General features: G+C 38.9%; 1 protein-coding gene across 1 annotated transcript in view; it reads left to right on the forward strand.

Annotated features, from left to right (window-relative positions):
- The window catches only part of prkcab (protein kinase C, alpha, b), a 42,120-nt gene extending 29,274 nt beyond the window's left edge, over positions 1 to 12,846 (forward strand). Inside the window, exons 6-17 of the mRNA XM_077735132.1 lie at positions 5,606 to 5,762; positions 5,865 to 5,999; positions 6,089 to 6,182; positions 6,572 to 6,601; positions 7,215 to 7,529; positions 8,101 to 8,192; positions 8,494 to 8,556; positions 8,665 to 8,803; positions 9,121 to 9,201; positions 9,565 to 9,672; positions 9,745 to 9,885; positions 10,095 to 12,846. Coding sequence (XP_077591258.1) covers positions 5,606 to 5,762; positions 5,865 to 5,999; positions 6,089 to 6,182; positions 6,572 to 6,601; positions 7,215 to 7,529; positions 8,101 to 8,192; positions 8,494 to 8,556; positions 8,665 to 8,803; positions 9,121 to 9,201; positions 9,565 to 9,672; positions 9,745 to 9,885; positions 10,095 to 10,259 — 1,520 coding nt within the window. The 3' untranslated portion in view covers positions 10,260 to 12,846. The remainder of the gene's footprint in view (positions 1 to 5,605; positions 5,763 to 5,864; positions 6,000 to 6,088; positions 6,183 to 6,571; positions 6,602 to 7,214; positions 7,530 to 8,100; positions 8,193 to 8,493; positions 8,557 to 8,664; positions 8,804 to 9,120; positions 9,202 to 9,564; positions 9,673 to 9,744; positions 9,886 to 10,094) is intronic.

A 12,846-nucleotide genomic window follows, 5' to 3' on the forward strand; every position in this document is an offset into this window, starting at 1 on the left:
TGAGGCGACGACAGCCAATGGGAACAGAGAAAATGTTTGTCATTCAGAAAAAGTGACATCAACATTGTAGAAGCAACAGCACAATATAATCAGGTCCAGTCTACACAAACAAAATGTTACCTTTTAAAAAAAAAGTAGTAGTATTTGAAGTAATACAGGTATGAAAGTACAGCTAGAGAACTCATAGCTCAGCACCAGTAAAATGTAATTATATAATCACAAAAGGGAAAGCCTAATCTAAATATAATTGCTTTCCAAGAGAAACAGTATCATCTACATAATTACAAAATCTTACCCCCAATTCCTGGCGTGCATGTGTGTTTTGATATAGCAATACCTCCAAATTAGCCTGTCACTCAAAAGCAGCACCTGGATTGGAGAACATTGCAGCATAATAACCCTTAGGGAGGTAAGGGAAAGTGACAGCTGGGTCACTAATCTAACCTCTTCCTCTCACTATGTGCGTCTAGCGTTCACACACACACACCCACGCATCCACGCGCACATAAACAGACTGAAATATGACAAAAAATGCGTGATTGATTCAAGGATTTTTTGGAGTTTTCAGCTGGAAATGAAGGAACAATGCATTCATATTACATCATGTGCATACTCCATGTATTGTTCACGCATGATTTGCACCAGTGTGTTTAGTTGATCTCCTCCACGTCAATTTGATTGGCTGCCCAGCGTGCTGTGAAGAAACAATGCCCATAGCATGGAGTTGTCAACAAAGCAAGCAAGCTGAAAAATCAGAAAATGCTTTTGGCTTAAAAACATTGGTCATTCTTCACAGAGGATAAAGAATATACTCACAGTGCAGGAATGCGTTCAGTTCCAAAACATGATTTGAACTTATTTAAGGCCATTGACAGTGATAGAATCCCATTTTAACTGGGTTGTTAATGTTTCAGTGTCATTGAGGGAGATAGATGTCCAATCCATTTTGACATAGAGGGCCTGGCAGCGATTCTTTGATTCTTCAGTTCACATTCATTTATTTAATTTATTAAAAAAAACATTAAAGCCTACAGACAAGGGCTTTTGGGAGTTAAAACTTAATTATTATATGATAGTATTTCAAACCATAATGTGTAAGTCTCTTTGATTATCCTTTTTTTTGACAGTAAGCTTTAGCTGAGGAGAGAATTATTATTATAATATTGCAAACTTTAACATTGAATGCATTTGTACTGTACTATTAATGCTCACCTAACTGCATAATATTATGCATTTACAAATTGAAGTGGAAACAACAAAAATCTCACCTACGATATATCTATTTCTTGTGTTGTGTTTGGGTTCAGGCTCAGTGCTCTAATGCCAGCGTTGTGAGCAGTGCCGCCACAGATTCTTCTTCTTGATTTTTTTTCTCCTTTTTTTTCCCCTTCTCTTGCTCCCACAGACAAGTGGTGAGCTACTGTGTGGTTCATCGCTCCATTCAGCGTCAACTTGATTAAATCTTTCCGGTCAACAAAACAGACAAATCTCTTAGGCTTTCAGAAGCACACTAGCGCTTTCCCTCCTCTTTATCATTTCCCTCTGATGTCCCATCTTCTCTTTCTTGTAATATTGACATTCCTTTTGCCTTTCTGTTCCATTTCGATGCCTGTGGGCAAAAAGTATTGAAGCACAATTCTAAACATTACTGACTATCTTCTATCAATCTCTGGACCTTATTTTGTAAAGGGTTTGTTCTTGCTGGAGGTGAAGCCTAGCTTTATAGCTGCGAGTCTGGGAGTTTTCCCAATTGTTGTACATACAAATAAGGGCATCCCCTGAGTTTAATAATAAACTCTAAATTTCCAAAAATGGCGTATACCTTGATTTAGAACACGTTGGCTTTTTCTGAGGCCAATAGACATCCAATGTTGGATGTTGAAATGACGTCTGGCGCTGTCAATGGTGCTGAAACATGATCGTTCACTACCAATTATTGCCTTCAATGGAAGCCATCATATTTAATAATATAGTATTATATTCCACATCTTTTTAGGTTTAAGCTCTTTTCAAATTAGCAAATATATGTGGACCCCAGTTCTTTTTCTTAAAAGTTATTTTGGGATATTTTTTATTCAGTTATCAAATCATCAATTAATGCATCAATCAGTACAACAGCATTTCTGACATTGAGGGTTCAATTCCCAGTGGGTTCCAACCTATTTTCTGTCCCATAGCTACTGAAAGCTTTTCCCCATTTTGTTGTCCTCTTTCCTCCCAGAAGTGACATAAATAGCTTCAGGACATCGGCAGATGTTTTATTTTGAAGTGTCAAAAACAGGCCTGCAAACACACATAGTTAAAGGGCATCTGAGGTTCAGGCACAATGGTTTTGTGGGGGTGAGATTTCCTATGGCTGACATGCACGCCTCAGGTTGGGAGCACAGTAGGGAAAGAAGCGACCGACACTGTCAGGCTCGAGCAGTGATGGAGGGGGATGAGTCGGTACCTCAGTAGAGACTTAATCCACCATTGACACAAACAAAAACATAGATATGCATTTTATTCTTGCTATTTTTAATGCACTATACCGATAAAATCAAAATGTTTTGCTGGCTGAATTTAGTTGTAATGAGTGTTCCTATCATTGACTAATCATAATATTGTAAATTTGCTGTTGTCGAAAAGAGCCAGTGCACTGTATACAGCATTTTTGTACATTTCTCAAACAAATGTTAAAATTTAGATTACAAACGTAGGTCAGTGTTTTTGATATTTTCTGTAAATGCTCAATGAAGATGACAGTATAAATGCTCGCATCGTTCTGCACAGAATGGCGCACTCTCTCGTTTCACCGGCACAGCAGGGATGTATCCTGTTCATATTTTGGCCTGGCAAACCCCTCACCATCATTATCCTCTCTACCCTCCAGATTATCAGACATTCTTAACTCGCACATGGCATTGTTATGCAACAACACATTTGAATTTCAAAGCTCTTCCGTGAGATTGCGCTGCTACAGCGCACGCATTGGGCCCAACCACAGATTCGGGTTATGTGTCACAGTTGACCTCTTTTGTTTTGGATAGGGAGCAAATATTGAACTCAAGTGGAGACAAGGTTTTAATAGAGTATTGTAATTATGTATGGAACTATCCACTAATTAATTATGCTATGAAATGGTGACACGGTCCAAAAATTAAATGTAATTATTTGGAAAACAAATGTGATTGGTTGTTTTATTTTATTTTTTAGCGTTTGATAGTTATAATTACCTACCCTAACCCTTTTCATATACTAAATATGAATATAGGTTTGGTATAGACGACATCTGACATCAAAACATACCAAAATTGATAGTGTGATACTTTTTTTTGTACGACAGTATTATTTTGTATTAAGTTTTAACTTCAAACACCAAAAATTAAACTTATGTTAAGATAAAATCACTGCAAACAATCACATATTACAATATTATTCATACAAGATGCAATATGCAGTATTATATATACTAATACTGTTTTTTCCATGTAAAATCCCAGGTCTCCTACTGTGAGGTACACACACTAACCACTCATACTGCATTAAATGTGTTGGTTAGATAGTTGGACACAATTCCACAATGAAGTTTTAGTCTCTATAAAGTGCACACCGCTCTCGCTTTTTAGCAACTTTTGACGAATAAGTCACAAAAAGGACAGGGACGCAACAAAAGCGCTTATAACCTCCAACGGTGGCGACGAGCACACGCCGTCAGTGGAGGGGAGGCGAGCAGCTCCTGTCGTATCTAAGCAACAACAGAGAGTAGAGAAGGTCCTTGATCACACTTTCATTGTGTGCGTTTGTTCTTACCATTTACAGTACTAGTTGAATGCCTATGGCAAATCCTTTGAGCTTGTATTTTCGGAATATCAATGTACTATTTATGCTACTTGACCTCACTAGTCAGGAAAACAACAACTTTCAACTCAACCGCCTTGTAGTACAACTATGTTATACTAGTAATGCTTTTTTCTTCTATATTATGCTCTTTGGATAAAATCTTAGCTGTGAATTTGGTGGATGCTTCAAGTCACATTGGAATCAAAGGAATACATGTATAGGAATGCTCATGCTTTTGTGTGTGTAACTTTTAGAACAATGAAAAAAATGGATGTTGTGTTTAACGCATTAACCAACTCGTGCTTTTCTTAGGCTTCTTTCTTGCCAACCTTTATCCAGGTCCGTGTGTTCTATTCTATGTTGCCTCCTTGAGAAAGAGTGAGCAGTAAAAACTTCTGAGCTAGAAAAACCTGCAGACTATTTAAAGTAAATGGGCTTCACCTCGTGGTACGTAAATCATTTACTGGATTAAACGCCAAAAAAGACAGTTGACAGTGTTTAAATATGCAAAGTCCAGGACTGTGCAAGTAAAACAGTTTTGTATTAAAGATACTGCATATCGTTTTACCATAAAATTAATTGATTTGAAGATTTGTAGTTTACTTTAAAAATAACATTTAAAAAAATTGGATCGCTGTGCCTCTGAATTTAAATGAATAACCCCTTTGAAAGCGTTCAGTATTTTTTTTATTTAGATTTCTTTCATCTTTTGCACTTTTTCCTCTATTGGGCGTTTGTTTACTTGATTTCAAAAGTTGCCAGGGCGTTGCTATGGAAGTGAGTGATGCTCGCTCGGGACGGTAACGCGGGCTGCTGAACATTTTCGGATCCTCGTCGCGCTTCACTGGCATGTACGCTTCATGGCTTCCCTCATTTGGAGTGCGGGGGGACTTATGTCATCGCATTTCTATGAGATGCATTGGAAAAGCATGTGTGGTTGAGTCACATAGATTGAGGGAAAGTAAACATCTGTGATGATGTTAAATTGCATCCCTATGTAGACTACTCTGCCCTCTGTTGGGTGTAAATAACTTTGCATTTGTTCTATTGACTAAAGTGAAATCACTATTTTTGTGAGGTGTTTTTTTTTTGACATTTGCGTCAAGTGTAAATAAACTCTCCATTATAATAGGGTGATTTGTCTTTGTTTGTCCTTCCAAATTCCATTTGTTGGCCCTTTTTGTTCATCTCAAAAGAAGAGATCCCGTCTGGCCATTTGTATTGTCGCCATGGTGAAGAAGGTGGCAAGCCCTCCCTCCCCTCCCTTTTGCCATCCCATTGCTGTTGCTATGTAACAGTCTTCTTTGCGCGACCGTTTGTCAGTTATGACACCGGCAAATGTCACATTTTAACTCTGATGAAAAAAAGGTGGAGTTATCTTCTGGTGACGTCAAATGTTTTCTCCTTGTTTTGATATTAAAAGGACTGTTAACGATTGCTTTTAAAAGTTGAGGTAGTAAAAGCCATTTTATCTTCTCCTTTTTTTTAATAAATTCATAATTAAACCCAACATGTTTAGTTTACGTCACTTCTTTTGTTACTGAAAATACACCTAGTGCATGTTAAAATCAACTACAAGCATTATTATCTTTTGGAAAGTAACTTTTCCAAACAGCCCTTCTTTTGGATCTTGTCAGGTGAGCTGGCATTCATCTGAAAATTGGTGTTGTGTCTCACAGGCTAACTGAAGTCCTGCCACACGCTTTCCAAATGGAGTGTTTTTTGAAGGTAGAAGCCACCATCTGTGCAGATCTTTTTACCTTATCCTTCTTTGTTTTTCCAGTGGGCGAAGCCAGAAACCTGATTCCAATGGATCCCAACGGTTTATCGGACCCTTATGTCAAACTAAAGCTCATTCCAGACCCAAAGAATGAAACCAAACAGAAGACTAGGACCATCCGTTCATCTCTGAACCCATGCTGGAACGAGTCTTTCACCTTGTGAGTTGCACTTGAACACAATACCCTTTTTACCTTGCTCACATTTGTCCATTATGGTCATGAAAAATTGCTTTCCTCATTTTTTTCATGTGCGCCACCCAGTAAACTGAAAGTATCCGACAAGGACCGTCGTCTCTCCATTGAGGTGTGGGACTGGGACCGGACCACCAGGAATGACTTTATGGGCTCCATGTCATTCGGGGTGTCCGAGTTGATTAAATCCCACACGTGTGGTTGGTCAGTGTTTTCGACTTTCATTCTTTTTGGTCAAGAACTGCAGACAACAAGTTTTTTCCAGTATATATAACAAGATTTGTCTTTTTAAGGTACAAGTTACTGAACCAAGAAGAGGGCGAGTACTACAACGTGCCCATTCCAGAAGTCGATGATGTGGACTTGGAGCTCCGGCAAAAGTTTGAGGTCAGAACAAGGCATTTTTTAAAGATTTTGGTGATTGTATGTATACATTTCAACCCTTAAAGTGATAGAGATCATCAACAAGTGTTATTAATATTACAATTGAACATCAATTGAAATATTAGCCCCACACACACCAACTCTTTTTGTTTCATCTTACATCTTCCTAAGACGGGCTCCTGGCTTTTGCTTTCGTCAAAGGCCCGCACCTTTATACAACACAGCACAGTTGCCCTGGAAACAAGCATGCGATGCAGTCAAATGTAACAGTTTTCATCCTTCGATGCATTTGTCGATACGTACTTCAACATGTACAAAATGAACTCTGACACTCAGCAAATTTGACCATCTAAATAACTAACCAGTCAGTTTCTTTTTTTCCCCCCTCGTAGGCCTGCCAGTTAAATATCCACTATATCAAGGTAGCCACCCTGCCTGTCTTTCTTTATTTCTCACGCTCCCGACTTTCTGCGTACTCACAATTGTTTGTGTTTGTGCGTCCGCGAGTGAACATGATTCACTAACACGGCCCCCGCCTCGCTGACACACTGACTGTACTCGACTGTATGTGTGCTTGGCTGTCTCTGAACTCCTTTCACCAGCTCTATAGTCTCTGTGAGCATGAATTTTACAATAAAAATACAAACAATGCAATAGTTGGAATCGTAAGTAGTCACCTAGGTTGATGCCTGGTAATCAATGTCTCACACCCAGTATTTTAAAATTGAAATACTATTACATTTACATCGTGTTTTAATGTAATGTCTTTAAATAATGTATTCACATAGGCCTATTTTTCTATGATTAACATGACTAATTGTCTAAAATTATTAATTAATGATTAATAATTGCCTTTTCACGTGAGACATCAAGTAAACACTGTTATGCTGAGAATTTTTGGAGGGACTTTACCATGTTATTAGTGAGGTTTTATTTTGTTGTTGTTGTAAATTTCCTAATATTACATATAATAATACATTCTGCTTTGTAAAGTTGATGCATGTCACCGTCCACATGTGCTTTTGTTCACTACAGAAAGCAAAAATGGGGCACGGCAAGAAAGTCATAACGCCATCGGACCACCGGCGCTTCAGCCTCCCGTCGGGCAACGGGGAACGCCTGCGCCTGAGCGATTTCAACTTCCTGGCGCTGCTGGGCAAAGGGAGCTTCGGCAAAGTCATGCTGGCCGAGATGAAGTCTACCGAGGAACTGTATGCTATCAAGATCCTCAAGAAGGACGTGGTCATCCAGGACGACGACGTGGAGTGTACCATGGTGGAGAAGAGGGTGCTGGCGCAGAGGGACAAACCGCCCTTCTTAACACAGCTGCACTCCTGTTTCCAGACGCTGGTAAGTGGGAATAACAATTACATCCACTCCCAATACTCCCAGAAGTAAAAGGTTCACCTTTAACTTTTAATGTTGTTAGGCAGTATTTGAATTGGCCTAACTCTTCATGTGCTCTCCAAAATGAGGTAGTTACAAATCTTATTTGCATTTAACCATATGAGGTTAATTATTTTTACTTGCATTCAATCACAAGTAATATTTAGATCATTTTATGATTTATATGTACAGCCCTATTAATGAAATAATCCATATTAACTAACGATGAGTTAATGTACAGTTACAATACTTAACTTTGTATAATGAATTCAAAAATAGTGGGAGGAAACCGGAAACCAACGCAAGCCCGGGGTGAACATGCAAACTCCACATAGGTGGATTTGAACCCTGATCTCCCACTCTGAGGCCGACATTCTAACCACTCATTCACCAGGCCACCAGTGTATAAAATGCAAATCAATATGTTTGTCACTGATGAGCAATAATGAACTCTGTTCATTCATATTTGAGTTAAGAGCTAGTTAACTCTCCAGCTTCATGATGAATTTTATGTACTTCAACTTTCTGTGTTCAGGATCGTCTCTACTTTGTAATGGAGTACATCAACGGAGGAGACCTCATGTATCACATCCAGCGTATGGGCAAGTTCAAAGAGCCCCAGGCCGTGTACGCGTTTTTCTTACTGTGATGATTAGTGCTGGCTAGTAATATATGTGTACTTTTCCTTATTCCATCAAAACAATTTCTTAAATATGGCAAAAAGGCAATATATGCAAAAATATGTATACCTATTCCACTACTGTATTACATTGGAAAGTTTTATGTTACAGCACTACTTCAGGCAGATCTGTTAAATATCAATTCATAATTGTTGTATACATTTTGATTAATAATAATAATTACTAGGTGTAACACAATCAGGCTCAATCGTTGGTTATATTTTCATTCTTTTTCTTTTGCTCAACAGCTTTTACGCAGCCGAGATTGCCGTTGGCCTCTTTTTCCTGCATCGGAAGGGTATAATCTACAGGTGTGTGAGTTGGTTTGAATGTTGTAGTGATAACAAACCCTAAATTAGGAGGAAAAATGGCACGAAATGTCACACAGACAAGCAATTTGCTTCTTGCTTTGAACACAGAGATCTGAAACTGGACAACGTGATGCTGGACTCGGAAGGTCACATCAAGATTGCTGATTTCGGCATGTGCAAGGAGAACATGTACGAAGGCATGTCCACGCGTACCTTCTGCGGCACACCCGACTACATTGCACCTGAGGTGAGGCGTCCATGGTGAGAATGCAGAGTCACTTAAATTTTCAGGAGCCTCATTGCTATATAACTTTCCAAAGTTAGCTTCTTCTCCCTACTGAAATATCATTATGGATTGATTTTTTTTTTTTTACGGTAATTTTGTTCTTTTTTTTTTTTTTCTCTTGCATCTCTATGCGTGGGAGTGATGCGGGCACAGCCATGAATGGGAGAGTTGGATGAAGCACCTTTTTTTTTTAAGTCACTGAATAGCTGCTGCTAGTTAATGGATGACATGATTTTTTTCCTCTTGTATTATGTTTAACCCCTTGTCTCCTTTTGCAGATTATAGCGTACCAACCATATGGAAAGTCAGTGGACTGGTGGGCGTATGGAGTTCTTTTGTATGAAATGCTCGCAGGACAGGTAAAAGATCATTTCATATAATTTAGTTTCAATGATAAAGACGCTAAACAGAACATACATTTCAATACTGGCATTGAGGTTGGAACATTTTTTATATAGTGTATTTATCATCTAAGTCATCTTATCGCCTCATTTACTTGAAAAAAATAATCAATGAAATATTTACTCTTATGTTACGTTTATGCGAACCTTGTGAGGATAAGCAAGAATGAATGAATGATTAATTGACTATCAAAATAGTTGTTGTTCAATCAAATTACTGATTAGTCTGTTAGGCCCTAGCCTCGTTTTTTCTACTGTGACACTGATAAGTTTTTCTTTCCTAATTGCCTAATGTTAAAAATAATTCCTAAATTCCTGCAGCCGCCATTCGACGGCGAGGACGAGGACGAACTCTTCCAGTCCATCATGGAGCACAATGTGTCCTACCCCAAGTCTATGTCCAAAGAAGCCGTGTCCATCTGCAAAGGGGTATATACACCCAAACTTCCCATAAAAGTTGGGGTTATTTATCTTTTTTAATGCTGTTTTGCTTCCCGCCAGCTGATGACCAAACACCCATCCAAGCGCCTCGGCTGTGGGCCCGAAGGCGAGCGAGACATCCGGGAGCAGGCCTTCTTCCGGCGCATTGACTGGGAGCGCCTGGCTAACAGGGAGATACAGCCACCTTTCAAGCCCAAAGTCGTAAGCGAGAAACCCACTGGCAGCTCACTATGTTTATAACAATCTGTTTTTTTTACAAAACAAAGCCTGGTCTCGAAATACAAATGGAAACACAGAGCAGTGTAATTTCTAGAATATGTAGTTCATATGTGGTTAAAATCTGTATACTTTTTATTCTTGGAGGATGAAAAGAGGCGCCCATTATTTAACCAATTTTTGTTTCCTTTCAGTGTGGCAAAGGAGCAGAAAACTTTGACAAATTCTTCACGCGCACACAACCCATGCTGACGCCGCCCGACCAGATGATGATCGCCAACATCGACCAGAGCGAGTTTGCCGGCTTCTCTTACATCAACCCGCAGTTCACCCACCCGTCCCTGCATAGCGTGGTATGAGTACAAAAACCGCCTTCCCCGACTCTCACGCCGTCCTCCGCTTCAGACATCTTGGTATTACTTCTGTATACTGTGTGCGGATATGATTGAGGAGCGTACCCATGGTAGGGGACGACCTCCCAGGACTTTGACCCTCACGCTTTCCCCTCTCGACAATCCAACCAGAACGTATATTTTCTCCGTTGCAAAACAAGGGAAGTCGCACGCACAAGTGCCAAAGCACGAACCGAGCGGGCGAAAATTCCCCGACTGGCGAGTAGACGAGCTGTTGCATGCTTTCATTCCGGTTCGAGTGTTAGGATTCAGTACTTCTCCATATCAAGCTCAAAAACCCTTTTTGTGTGTTTTGTTCCGGTCGTCAGCCCGTGTGTAAATATATTTTCCGTCTGGAAAAAAAAGGCGTTTTATACAAAGAACTGAATGTGCTTTTTTGAAGATTTCTATGTTCCGACAACCCCGAGGTGAGATTTGGCGTCGCAGTCACATTTTAATTCGACTCTTTACTCCCTCTAGTGATGGCACTGAAACTTGAAACATAATTATAGTACCGAGAATTATGAATGACGTGAAAATACAGTGTGTACCTTTTTAAATGTTTATATGGCATTCATTTAACTTATTCGCTGCCATTGAAAACCATGAAATCTTGTGGAAATTTGAGTTACAAGCATAGACGTAGAGCAAATCGAACTCGTATCTTGAGGCCACTGTATTAAAATTCCGCCCGATTAACACTGTCCTTAAATATAGAAGAAAATTACATGCTTAAAAGTGATTACATTCAAACTCATCTACCAGTTAATTAAGTCATTGGCTGACATTGACATACACTTTTAGTTCATTTTAAGATGATTAACTGAACAAATGAATTCGACTAGTTTGTCAATGATAGCCAATGAATTCAGATGAAATGAAAACGCAGTTCTTACAACTTGAATGTCCCGTATTTTCCGCACTATAAGGCGCATCGGATTAGAAAAGGACATCATTGAACTTCATTAAACTACTACCTATTTTTAAACTGTTTCCATAACTAGCATGTACGACATGGTGCAGTACACGTGGTAAAAATAGTGGTTGGGGGAGGGATTGTGTTAAGCATCCACTAGGTGGAGCTGCCCTGCCTCATGCAATTTTGATCCGTATATAAGATGCATCAGATTGTAAGAAGCACTATTGGATTTTGAGTGAGTCTTTCGGGTGCGTCTTATAATGCGGAAAATAAGGTGCTTTGAAGGTAACTACGAAGCAACGTGTACTTCTTTTGCATGCCACTAGAGGGAGTCTCTCTCCCTTTAAATGTTTAACGCAGCAAGCAAGCGTGTGCATGCGCGTGAGGCCAAGCGTGACGTCAGCATGTCAAAAACCTCTGCATGATCACCAGTCATTCCTCCCCCGCGGAAGGAAGGAAGGAAGGAAGGAGCATGCCGTTTTCCGTCTGGATCATGTGCTTTCGTTGCCTCGAAAAATCGCTTCCGTCGGCTTTTTCGGTGCCAAAAAAAAAGTGCCGCTCATCTTGATTGCGTTAAAAACCCGTCACGTAGGTTCATCATGATTCTACTGCCAAATTTCAGCTGAATTTACTTGCAAACGCTATTTTTGCGGCTGTCCTGTGCGGACCAAAAAAAAAAGAGGTTTTCATGTCTCACATTGAGAATATTCCTGTCACAGGAAATTGAAAATTGTCATACTTAATGAGGACATGTGAAAAATGGAGGGCTTTTACATCATTTGAGTTGATTCTATTTTGTACATCTCATTCTTTTCCTCTGAAATGTCACACCAGATATCGAGTCATTTGGTTATTTTATCACCTTTTTTTTCTTTTTAACTTATTATATACAGTGTATACTATGTATATTTAGTGTTGGGCGATATTACTGAAGCAAGTAAGTTACATGAAATTGAGATCATTTGTTCCAGACCCCCTTAAACCTATAAAAATTATACTAAAAATATACAAATTGTGTCTGAAATATGTATGTATTCCACAAAAAAGATAAAATTAATAATAAATTACATTAGATTTTTAAGACATTGAAATGAATGAGACATTTGGTACTTCCAATCCAATTTCAAAATATTACTTTTATCAATTAAATTTCACTGTAATTAACTGATCATGTTTTACTTCCATTGACGGCGATAGCCGTCTAGTTTGACTTCATGGATTGGATTTCTATCACCATTAGAGGCAGCCGGTAAGTTCATATTTATTCATATATTCATTAAGTATATTCATATGGTCTGTTTATTTTGAATTCCAAATAAAACTATCATAATTATAACAATTTTCATCAATTAATTCAAAACCTATTACATTGTGATATTTATCGCCCAGCACTTAGAACATCAATGTATTACTTTAACTCATGTTGAAATTCACAAGAAATTGAAAAAACTAAAACTCCCGATTGTTTCCATTCCCTTCCTAATCTGGCATAATCTGCAATTTCTCCCCCAAAGTTTTGCATTGTAAGAGAGTCCGTCCGAGTTCCTCTTGCTAGCCCACCCCAAAACTTCTTGTTGTTCCTCTGTTGTTTGTGCTCTGGCAGATACTGTGTATGAATAAAGTATGAAAAAGATG

The sequence above is a fragment of the Stigmatopora nigra genome, chromosome 15 (assembly GCF_051989575.1).
Source record: "Stigmatopora nigra isolate UIUO_SnigA chromosome 15, RoL_Snig_1.1, whole genome shotgun sequence".
Taxonomy (NCBI): domain Eukaryota; kingdom Metazoa; phylum Chordata; class Actinopteri; order Syngnathiformes; family Syngnathidae; genus Stigmatopora; species Stigmatopora nigra.